A 12140-nucleotide genomic window follows, 5' to 3' on the forward strand; every position below is an offset into this window, starting at 1 on the left:
TTCCCAAAAACGTAACAAAAAGTTGCAGTGCTACGGCCAAATCCCGTGAAATATTAGGTTTAGGGTTAGAATGAGGATGAAAACAGCGCTCATCCAGCGAGATTTTGGCCGTAGCTGTATCCCTTCTAGCCACAATCGATTGGTGCACATGCGCAGTAGCTGGGGCACTTACTTTAGTCTAAGAAACTATATTTATAGTACAATTGCATTCTTGTTTAATTGTTGTTCGAAATTATGTTGTTTTATTGTGATCTCAGCGAGCAAAACATTTGTATTCCCCATTCAAGTAGGACTGGTCCTTATGACACTATGACATCAAAGTACCGCGAGAGCGATTCGAAAGTTGTGCTTCTGACTCGCTCTCGCGGTACTATACAGCGCCTCATTAAATTGAACCCACATTGCTAGGACCAGACTACTTCGTTCTAATAAAACTATCACTGCGTATTATATATATATTATGTGCGTTTATTTTATAAGCTGTTTGTTAATAAAGCGGAACTGAAAACAATTTCGTCACCGCCCACAAATGTGAAAGTGAAACCAAAAGTGGCAGTCCGACATGCTATGGCGCTCTTAAAGGATTGATAAAAACAGCTTATGGTAAGGCTAAATATCTGATATTTGTTTAGTGCTTAAATATATAGTCAGGCAATACGTTTAAGTAAGTTTAAGTTTATATAGTCAAGTGGTTAACATTTAGTATGCACAACCAAGCGACGCTATACATTGCTAACATATGGCTCGTTTTGTTTTATCCAGTTTACATTTAAAGATGGTGCCCAAGACTCAACCCTTATCCACTGCTACATTAATAGCACTTATCTATCTGCTGTGCTGTGATCTTATCCTCTGGGTTTGTGTATGGGCTGTGTTGCTGAGGTTGGATGGAGAAGGCAGCCTGGATATAAGGTGCCTGTGGGCTTTCAGGACCATCAGCTGGGCTCTGCTTTATTCAGTGAGCACACTGGTTGCTGACAACAGTGTCCATTCCCTCCTGAAGAGATGGGTAGCCTTATTGAGCTTCTTACCTGCGGTGTTTGACAGTGTACAGACAATGCTGCCTGGGACTGTAAGAGGTTTTAGCCCTGTTCCTGATCCTGGCATGGTGATCCTGAGCTCTGCCACATCTACTATTGTATATATGGTGCTGGAGATGGCCTTCCCACGTGGTGGATCAGCTAAGGGTGCCAGAAACCAGAAAAAAGATGAAGAAGCCAAAGCTCTCCTGAAAAGAGTAATTTGGTACTCCAGACCAGACTATTTTCATCTAGGGACTGCCTTCCTCTTCCTCAGCCTGGCAGCGTTGTGTGAGTTTTTCATTTGGATTACACTTATGCATTTGGCAAATGCTTTTATCCAAGCAACTTAACATTGCATTTAGTACATTGCATTCACGCATCATTTCTTATTTGGGGATCATGACCTTTGCACTGTTAACGCAGTGCTTTTCCAATTGAGCTACAGGAACACTGCATAAATCTAGTAAACTAGAGAATGGCCTTGCCATTGAATCTGTTTATGCCAAGGACCCATTGGTGGTTAGAGAAATATAGCTGTTATATACAATATGTATATTATTAAACACTGATTGACAGCCCCTTAATTGAAGACCCCTGTGCTAGTACAAATGTGTTTGTTACCAAAAAATCTAAACTATATAATTGAAAGTAATATGCAAGGAATTTTAAAACTTGATTCAAAGTAAGTCTGCCCTTTTGTTATGGGTCAGTGACAAAAAACAGTTTGTCAAGATGAGAAATTCAAAAAATTTGTTTAAAAAACTTGTTTTAAAAGCATGCATCAGGTTTATTTCAATGCACATAGTGTATTTATGTTAATTTATGCAATAAAAAATTACGCTCCATTTTTATGAATGTTAAGAGTGAACGGACCTGAAAATGTCAAATGATGTAACCGCCAATTGCGCCAAAGAATGAGAAATATTAAATATTTTATCCACCTTAATGGCATGTAAGCATAATCATAAAAAATATTTATTTTTAAATATTATTTTATTATTTATATTAAATATTATTTTATTATTTTTTTCTAAATGTAAATTTGAATGCATTTTTTGCTCTGTTTTCTTAATAAGCTTTGACAAATTATGTAAAAAAAATCATATTACACTAAACTAGATGATTATATTTTATTCCACATTTTTTTATGAATATATTTATATTTTCATTTAAAAATACTAGTTAACACCAATTGACATTTTTGAAATTATCCCCCAAATATTCTTCCAAATGAAATAAAACCAGAAATTTTAGACTTGGTCCTCAAAAGAGAGAATGTATGCAAGTAATCTGCAATTTTATTTTGAAATTTTAACCCTTTTACATTTAATTGAACCATACGGACACAAAATAATTAACGTCACGTCATTGACCCGTTTTAAAATATGTAATAAAGGCTGCTGAACATAATTTGCTTTTCTTTATAGTTGAGACGTTCATTCCATACAGTGTTGGAAAAGTTATTGACTTACTGAGTGGAAAATACCAACACAAGAACTTTTTGTGGGCTGTTGGACTCATGGCACTTTGCTCACTAGGAAGGTAAGTATAACATTATTCCTCTTTGAACTAATATAGTTTGTCCATTGTGTATTTATTTGTTTATTTGTGTATTGAAGTTCTATGTTCGGTGGTCTGCGTGGGGGGATGTTCATGTGTAGCCTCAGCAGACTCAACAAAAGAATCCGACACATGCTGTTTCAAAACCTCATGAAACAGGAGATAAACTTCTTCGAAGAAAACAAACCAGGTATGATTACCTCTTTACTTAATACTCAAGTCCATTGTAAAATACATACATATGGTTTATGCATAATATTGATATCCAATTACGGGATAGTTCACCCAAAAATGAATATCTGTCCTGTATACATTTCTTTGTTCTGCTGAACACAAAGAAATATATTTGTAATCAGGCAGAAAACAGATGCACTATTGACTTCTGTAGTTGGAAAACTACTATTATGGATGTCAATGGTGCTCAAAAATGGTTTGGTTGCGAACATTGCTCAAAATATCTTTCTTTGTGCTCAGCAGAACAAATAAATTAACACAGGTTTGTAACAAGGTTGAGTAAATGATGACAGAATTATCATTTTTGGGTGAACTATCCCTTTAACAAGCTGCATAGTTGTAATTATGTATTTGTGTATTGTTATATAAGTAGACAAAGCTAACAAATACGATAAAAAAGGTGGACCCCATGCCCTGCACAACCGTCAGTAAAATGATTTAATAGGACCACCTCATCTCATGGCTCGGGACAGCCTTGATTAAGTGTCTATGTGAAAAATATCTTTCTAACAGGAAGTCTCAGTTCACGTTTGGTCTCTGACACGGATAAGATGGGCCGTTCTGTCGCCATGAACGTAAACGTGTTACTGCGCAGTCTGGTGAAAACATGTGGCATGCTGTACTTTATGCTGGGCCTGTCCTGGCAGTTAACACTCCTCACATGCATAGAGATGCCTGTTCTTGCTTTCATTCAAAATTCATACAACAACTTCTCACAGGTAAGTAAACAAATATTTTAACGGTAGGTCATAATGCATCAGGGTTGTTTTTGTCTTGTAGATGATATTTTCACGGTTTCGAATCCTACAGAAAACATCCAGAGAAATTCAGGACTGCAATGCAGAGATTGGGAATTTGGCGTCTTCTGTCATTGGGTCTATAAAGACGGTACGCAGTTGTAAAGCAGAGGCTCAGGAGAAGAGAAGATATGAACAGGCTTTGAACAATAAGCTTCAGTTGTTGAAACGAAAGGGCATCTACAGTGCTGTTCACCTTTTAATACGAAGGGTAAAGCATTCCTATTGGTTTACAGTGTAAATAAATAGCTTCCTATCCAACACACAAATGCAAGTCAAAAGTATCTGTTCCTAAAATCCTCTTTTTTATCTGCTATCACAACACTGTAGTTTATTACATTGGGCTTGAGGGTGGCAATGCTGTTCCAAGGTCGAAATCTCATCTCCTCTGGACAGCTAAGCAGTGGCAGCCTCCTTGCATTCGTGTTGTACCAGAAGGACATGGTGACTAACATGAAGGTGAGATTGCATTTATGCATTTGGCAGACACTTCCAAAGCGACTTACATTGCATTCAAGGCATACTTTTTAACAATATGTGTGGTCCCTGAGATGCAAACCTATAATGTTTGCACTGCTAATGCAAATGCTGTACTAACTTGGCTACCAAGACAGATTAACAACACTAAATTCTGCCCATTATTATATCCTCAGCAACTTGTATATATCTATGGAGACATGTTGAACACTGTCGGCTCAGCAGTAAAAGTCTTCCAGCTGCTTGATAGGAAGCCACAAATGAGAGAGGCAGAAGATCTGGCACCCGAGAAACTCACAGGAAGACTCACTTTTGAAAATGTCACCTTTTCTTACAGCACACGGCCTGATAATAAAGCCCTTGAGGTATAACTTATTAACTTAATTTACTTTTTATGATAAAACAAACCCTGTTGTAAACTTAACAAATTATGTCTTAATCTAACCCAAATATTCTTGCAGTCTGTGACTTTAGAATTGAGTCCGGGGAAGGTGACAGCATTGGTGGGACCTTCTGGTGGTGGGAAGACTTCTTGTGTTTGTTTGCTGCAGCGATTTTATGAACCACAGGAGGGTGAGGTGTTGCTGGATGGAGAACCTCTATATCGCTATCAACACAATTACTTCCACCAAAAGGCATGCTATAATAAACTAGCATGTACAGATGTTAACTTTGCAAACAGTGAGTTGTGTTATTGCAGTTTCATTAGATTGTAGGTAATATATGAATGTCATTTTCAGGTGGCGATGGTATCCCAGGATCCTGTGCTTTTCTCTGGCTCCGTGAGACATAATATTGAGTACGGATTAGAGGATTGTTCCCTCGAAAGAGTCAAAGAAGCTGCTCGGAAAGCCAATGCACACCAGTTCATATGCAACCTAGAGCAGGGATATGACACGGGTATGAAACCAGTTAAACTCAGAAATGGTCATCGTAACTCCATACTTAAAAGGACACTCCAATTTTTTTATTGCTAATTTTCAGCTCCCCTAGAGTTAAACATTTAATTTTTACAGTTTTGAAATCCATTCAGCCGATCTTTGGGTCTGGCGTTACCACTTTTAGCATAGCTTAGCATAATCCATTGAATCTGATTAGACCATTAGCATAAAAAATAACCAAAGAGTTTTGATATTTTTCCGATATGGCTAGGAACTATACTCTCTTTCTGGCATAATAATCAAGGACTTTGCTGACGTAACATGGCTGCAGGAGGCACAAAGATATTACGCAGAGCTCGAAAATAGTTCTCTGCTACAGAAATTTACCAAGAAGATTATTTTCAGGCGCTGCGTAATATCATTGCGCCTCCTGCAGCCATGTTACGGCAGCAAAGTCCTTGATTATTACGCCAGAATGAGAGTTTAGTTCTTAACCATATCGGCCTAGAAAACCACAGAGGTACCGCCAGACCTGAAGATCAGCTGAATGGATTCCAAAACGGTAAAAATCCATTGTTTAACTCTAGGGAAGCTGGAAAATTAGCATATTTTAAAAAAAGTGGAGTGTCCCTTTGAATATCCAATCAGTAAATATGAATTTATTAGGTCTGGATCTTATTGCTTGTGTTAGATTTTGTAAACTCTTGTGTTCTTTAGATGTTGGTGAATGTGGTGACCAGCTGTCTGCAGGACAGAAGCAGTGTATTGCTTTAGCCAGAGCTCTGATAAGGAAACCGCAGATTCTGATCTTAGATGAGGCAACCAGCCACATGGACTGCAGCACACAACAAGCAGTATGCACTCTTACACAATAAATACATCTTGATATTTTAAGCTGCTGTTTAGTGTAACAAGGTGTATCTCAGGGTGTTTTCACACATGTTGGTGTGCACCGTGGTGCGGCCTCACTGCACACCAAATTACATTGTATAATTTTTTCAGTTAGTGCGGTTTGTGTTCACGTATGTTGTTTTTACTGTACTCGAAATGCTGCACCGTACACCATGTGACAATGGTTAGCCCTGTCATTGGTCTCTTAGTGCTTACCCCCATGACCACCCCCCACTTTTCCACAACAACCAGCCTGACAGGAAGAGCGAAGCTAGCATAATATGGAAATAAATGATGCACGTCTTTGCAAAGTTTATTGCTTTAACGCGAAATTGCGCAACTGTTCCATTAAAGCCCTTCTCAAGGAGCCGTTTGCTATAAGTCCTGTAAATGTCACTATTTGTGTGTGTGGAGGACAGCTATGCATTTATGAAATCATAAGCTCAAACCTCCAAGAGACAGACCAAGATTGCCCTGTTTGTTGTTTACCCACAATATAACCGAAGCCCAGTGGCTCAAACATGTGGAAAACTTCATGTATTTGGTTCGGTCCGAGGTCGAGCAGCGTTCACTTCACAGAGTTTGGCGTTAGCCCCTCCGAGACCACCTGTTTAGAGTGGTCTCGGAGCGGCCGTTTAGTGCGCACAAGCTTTTGTGTTCACACTAACCCAAAGAACCGTACTCGGACCGAAAACTCATTTGGGTCGACCAAAACAGTGCCTGTGTGAAAGCACCCTCAATCAGAGTATGTGAGTGGAGTGGCAAGAATTTCTGCTCCATGCTCAAAGCATTACGTAATCACTCTGCTCCATCTCCGCTCCGGGTTTATTATTTCCCGCTACTTGCTCACTCCCACATTTACACTCTACTGTAAGTTTTCTTTTTTTATATATATTACAAAACCTCAGAAGATGCAGAAGATGCATTCAGTGTTAAAGACAAAAACATCAACGTGCAGTATTGGAGCAGTAGCTAATCTCAGCCCAAGCCAATATTTTCATTGAGAAATGTTATGCTCTCCCCTCCATCTGTTAGATGAGAGTTACGCCCATAGCCGCATTATGGCTGTTAACGTGAGTTGTGCTTGCGATGGAGTGGTAGTGGAGTGCTCTCGGGTGTATTAGAAAACCACAATGCACCGACTTTCAAAAGCTCCAGGCAAAATCGTGCTTCACTCACATACTCTGCTGCCAATGAAACATCATTTCAAATGTTTTTCTTCTGTATTTTCCAGATTCAAGATGTGCTCAATAACATAACAGATCAGACAGTATTGGTGGTAGCTCATCGTTTGGAGACTGTGGAGAAAGCACACCACATTATCTTCATGGAAGATGGAAAGGTTGTGGAAGAGGGAACTCACCAGCAGCTAATGGCTGATCAGAATGGAAGATATTATCGACTTAAGGAAAAACTCTTTAATACTGAGCCACAACCAGCGGAGTGAGACAGACATTGATGAAACTGATATCTTTATTTTTATATGCATAGTACATACTAACAGACTGGGTTATATCTCACATAAAGGCACTCCAGACCTGTGTGTGGAGATGTTATACTGAAGTTTAAAACTGGTTCTTGTGTACTATTTTTACATACTGTACAGTATTTTATTGATTATGAAAAGCAACCGCATCCACTACATAATAGTATACTATTGTATATACAGTACTATGAATTATACAATACAACTATTGTGGTGAATAATTCATTCAAATAATGACAAGTGGGTTTGACCTCAGGTCAAGAAAAATGCGAAACAGTATCTCAGAGCTTTTGTTCGATTCTGTTGTTCCACCAAGAGCAGCTTGATTGTAAGCATCCTGAAGGTCTTTATAAAGCGACTGATAAAAGAAAAAGACAGTTGAGTGTTATATTTGATATATGTAAATATCCACAAAATGGGAATTTTTTATGCAAGATCTGGTAATGTACCAACAAGCCAAGTAATAAAATAAAGTGTGATCAGATCTACCTCAACATGACGGACAGTTTCGCACAGTCTTTGTGCTTGCAATGGTTTTGCATGCCCATGATTTGTGGTTCTGTCTCCGAGTAGCACCTACAGGGAAATTTCATGATTTGTACATTAGATTCAATTCTGAGTTTATGTTTAAAATGATAAGACTTTGTGATAAAAGCACCTGTAGACGCCTCAGAATGGCATGATGCAGTCCACACACCGCTGCCAAAGAAGAACTCTCCACACAAATCTCAAGGACATTTAGAGGCCCTTCAGAACTAAAATCTCCCAAAGTCACCTATAGCAAAGACATTTGTAACTATCAGTGTAAATTAAAAACTTATATGAATCTGGACTGATCATAAGTAATTTGCACCTCTTTAGCCAGTAGCTTGACAGGTTGTCCATCAGGGCTGTAGGCACACACAACTTGAGTTTGTACAGATACAAGTTCTGCTGTATCAGGCTTAGAAACCAACCAGTTTAGTACAGACGAACACATTTCTGCACTGCTGGTGGCTGTGAGGTGTAGTTTGCTTTTTAGAAGCTCTGATGATACCCTCACCACCACCCCACAATGTCCGGATTTAGGAGCAATATCGGAGTCTTGGGTTAGTACTCCTTTTGAACGCAGAAAGGCTTGGATGGTGTCCGCAGTACTGTTGTGTCCAGGAGGAAATGATCGTTCTAGTCTTAAAGCATCTAGCCAATCAACTGTTAAAGTATTAAGAGGTACACTGATGGACCCAATGCTTGTGTGCTGGGAAACGCCAAGAGATTGGGAAGATGAATCAGATGCTCCAAATAAAGCAGTAAGAGTGAAAGCCAGAGAACAAAAGACATTTACTGGCAACTCATCGACCCTTTCAATAGGAATAGTTACATTAAGTTTTTGACCACAGTCCAGTTTCCTGAATGGGAATGAGTAAGTCCTGGATGAGCACTCTTGAGATTGGGATAATGGGTGCACCTGAAGGCACAAAGTCCAGCCTTGTTCCAATGTAAACGTACTTGCGTTTTCTAGTACACACGTGAGAGTCAAAGAGTCCTTTTGGAGCAACGAGCTCCATCTAACCACACCACGACAGCTGATTGGTTGCTTGTCCATATTAAATTCCCTTTGATGCCCACGATTGTTCAGTAGGAGGTTGCAAACATTCATGACCTGATTAAGACGCTTGAGAGATTCATTTTTCCCCTGCAGTTTCTGTTTCAAGGACTCCGCCCTGGAAAAGACAGTAAAAGGACATTTAGTTGTCATATTTGGAAAACCTGCTGCTCAAAGACGAAATATTGATCTTACTTCTCCCAAACATTTCCAATGGATGCCAGGAGATCTTTCACTCTCTGTCCTGCTTGAGATGAGGAGAACGTTGATTGGTTTTCTTTATCGTGCCCTTGTGGGAGATTCACCTGCATGAGCTTTCCACTTAAGGATAAGGCCAAAAGGTGCGCTGATCCTTCAACTGCAAACACAAACTGTTGGTGACTCAAACGTCAAACAATCAAACGTGCCAAAAACTTGGGCATACAGTACCTGTGGCATTGGTATATGGCCTAGCCAGTGCTACAACCCTGCATACACCAAGACTGTTTGAGCTCAGAGCTGGAAGCTGGGATTCGGTTGCTTCCTCTGGTAATGATGTTTTGGTGAGTTGAAGAGCTTGTAGGTCATTAAGTGAGCTGTAGAAAAGGCATTTATCATCAACACAGGCACACAGCACTGGTCCTCGTATGCTATGTTCATTGAAACCTGAGAAAAAAATTGACAACTTTGGCAAATCTATATTCAGCAAAAGAAAAGTGATAGAGAGATAATGGGATAGATTCCCATTAGAAAATATGTTTGATTTTTACTGTAATCTGCATTCTTGTTTTCCGAATCAGCTTCCTTGCTTCTGACCAACAAAAGTTTGCCTCTTTGACCAACTGCGACAAGACACTGAGGTCCGCCCTCCCCAGAGTCGCAGGTTCCAATAAAGACGATTGGCTGTTCTAAGCTCTGCAGCACTTTTATTGGTGACCTGTGCTCACCTTTTGGACCAGACGTTTGGGGGAGGAGCAGAGGAAAGCAACAAATACGTCCATCGGGTAAACCACAGAGAATGACTGGAGAATTGACTAAAGAGGCATCTACTCCAAACAAGAGCCTGAAGAGACGAAGCTCAAGATTATGATGGAGGTCAGACTTGTGAGCTCGGAGAGACGTGGAGATGGCGGGGTATATGCATGTCAGCACAGGGAGGAACTTCCTATTTTTATCTGTGTTTATTAAATCTTCTGTGGTGTTTAGAGAGTCGTGTTGAGTGTGTGTGTTGACAGTTGTGACCCGGAAACATGCAAGTTTATGAAGGGGCTTGGATCCAGGCTCTTCGTAGACATCAAAACTCCAGACGGACTTGTGAAGACTGAGGGTCACGAGGATCTTCTCAACTATGATGACAGCTTGCAGGCTTACATTTCTGAGGACAATGTAGTCATCTGAGATTTTGGTCATGACCGGGTCTGTACTTTTGTTCACCGAGAACGCAGAAGAACTAAGAGGAAAATCATCAAGATTATAAAAAAATCACTTTACTACGCTTTTGACATTGCAAATCTATATCCGGCTATAGAAAGAAAACATCACAGAAATTGTAGTGGACTTAAAGGTTGGGAATTGTATTGGAAACTCTAATGGTTTAAGTGGGACTCTACAGGTTGTTGAGTGGTATCTAGTGGATGGGAATTATAATGGTTTATAATGGCATTTATAACCAATATAAATTGCTTTTTCAGCAGGGCATTTATAATGCAAGTTTCCAGACCCGTTTTTTGCGTACCCCTGTTCCCACACAAAGGTTGTGATCTATAAAAAACAAACTTTATGGGAGAATGGACTTGCAGGGTGGGATATGAGGATGATTCATGTATGTACACTTGCAGGTGACCTGTGATTTATAAAGGGAACATTGCTTTGTTTTATATCCCATTTTTGGCTTTGTGCGTATGTTGACTTTTAGGACGGTTTTATAAATGAGGCCCCAGGGCACTATAAAGCTGAACTTCAATAAGTGTTTGATAATTTACTACAAAAAAACAACAATAATGAAGGAACAAACATTAGGATATTGTTACCTCGTAGGCAGAGGAATGCAGTAAAGCCCACCGCTCTCACAAAGGGCATAAAGTCGAAGTTTATCATCACTTAGTGCTACATATGTCACTGGAGTTTCAAAGTGCAGTACGGTCTGAAAAACAACATTTATCACGTGAGATTGTAAACAAGCAAACAGGTAAGTGTATATTACAGTAGAAATGTACTTGCCGTGACTCTTTTTTGCTGGATATGAAACACGAGTACATAAGAGTCTCCGCTGGTCAACAGCAAATTTGTGCCGTCTTGAATGATGTGCGTTTTGTATGATTGACAGTCACTGAACTCAGATAAATACTCCACACTGCAGCGCATCGCCTCCATCACAAGCTTTTATTACATTCTTTACGATAACCTCAGTTCAAGACATAAACGATGTTTCACGTACAGACAGTTTATTAATATGACTGAAATGTTTTCTAAACTATTTAATGTACGCGCCGCTACAGTAACCAATGAAGTCCAGTTTCTTCTTCTTCTGTCTAGAATGAATCTTCACCAGACAGATTTGAGGAGGCTGCCATCTGCAAGGGAACTACAGAGTTTCATTTAACGGCATTTATAAATTCTCGCGGTACTTTGATGTCATAAGCTGATCGGCCTTGCGCATGCAGCGTCGCAGTTAAACCTTTGAGATAAACACGCCCATAATTCAAACTGCCAAAATATCTGCACAGTCAGTAAAAATACATAGTAAAATTGTGGTGTATTTTAATATAATACTGTATGAAAGCAATAAGCATGTTGTGGCTATATATTTTTATTTTAGTTTTTTTAAATATATTTTTGTGGATGAACCAGTAATACTAAAAAAAGGTAAAAATCTAAAATCACTTTACATGTACGCATTTGGCACGCTTAATATAAGTATTTGTAGTTATGTCTAAAACTGTACCTGTGGCTATATAAACACATCATAAAAACAAACTATGCAAATGTTTACTTCAGACATTCCACAGACGTTTTATAATCCACGCCCCTTTTTAATGCAACAGTTTTGTTTTTGATAATCAAACCTCACATTAACATATTTAATGCTTTGGACTAAATCCTAATAAAGGCAATTGATTCATAACTGTTATGATAACACTTTAAAGCGTTGCAATCGCTATGTGTTATGCAATTCTGGGTGTATTTAAATGCATAACGTTACTTGACTGAAAGAGGAAGATGCTATAC

General features: G+C 39.2%; 2 protein-coding genes across 2 annotated transcripts; one reads left to right on the forward strand and one right to left on the reverse strand.

The window, feature by feature from the left end:
* Positions 1–397: 397 nt before the first annotated feature.
* tap2t (transporter associated with antigen processing, subunit type t, teleost specific) lies at positions 398–7311 on the forward strand. Its single transcript, XM_065270494.2, has 12 exons — positions 398–603; positions 763–1310; positions 2450–2564; positions 2642–2772; positions 3330–3535; positions 3627–3824; positions 3944–4072; positions 4267–4455; positions 4552–4725; positions 4831–4990; positions 5689–5825; positions 7097–7311. Exons 2-12 carry the CDS (start codon positions 776–778, stop codon positions 7307–7309), a joined length of 2187 nt encoding a protein of 728 aa, XP_065126566.2. The 5' UTR covers positions 398–603; positions 763–775; the 3' UTR covers positions 7310–7311.
* A 255-nt stretch (positions 7312–7566) lies between these two features.
* faap100 (FA core complex associated protein 100) lies at positions 7567–11874 on the reverse strand. Its single transcript, XM_065270493.2, has 9 exons — positions 11133–11874; positions 10943–11055; positions 9683–10362; positions 9363–9578; positions 9129–9291; positions 8202–9051; positions 8007–8123; positions 7838–7924; positions 7567–7706 (listed from the first exon to the last, which is right to left on the reverse strand). Exons 1-9 carry the CDS (start codon positions 11283–11285, stop codon positions 7575–7577), a joined length of 2511 nt encoding a protein of 836 aa, XP_065126565.2. The 5' UTR covers positions 11286–11874; the 3' UTR covers positions 7567–7574.
* Between the last annotated feature and the right edge of the window lie 266 nt (positions 11875–12140).

The sequence above is a fragment of the Paramisgurnus dabryanus genome, chromosome 1, assembly GCF_030506205.2.
Source record: "Paramisgurnus dabryanus chromosome 1, PD_genome_1.1, whole genome shotgun sequence".
Classification (NCBI taxonomy): domain Eukaryota; kingdom Metazoa; phylum Chordata; class Actinopteri; order Cypriniformes; family Cobitidae; genus Paramisgurnus; species Paramisgurnus dabryanus.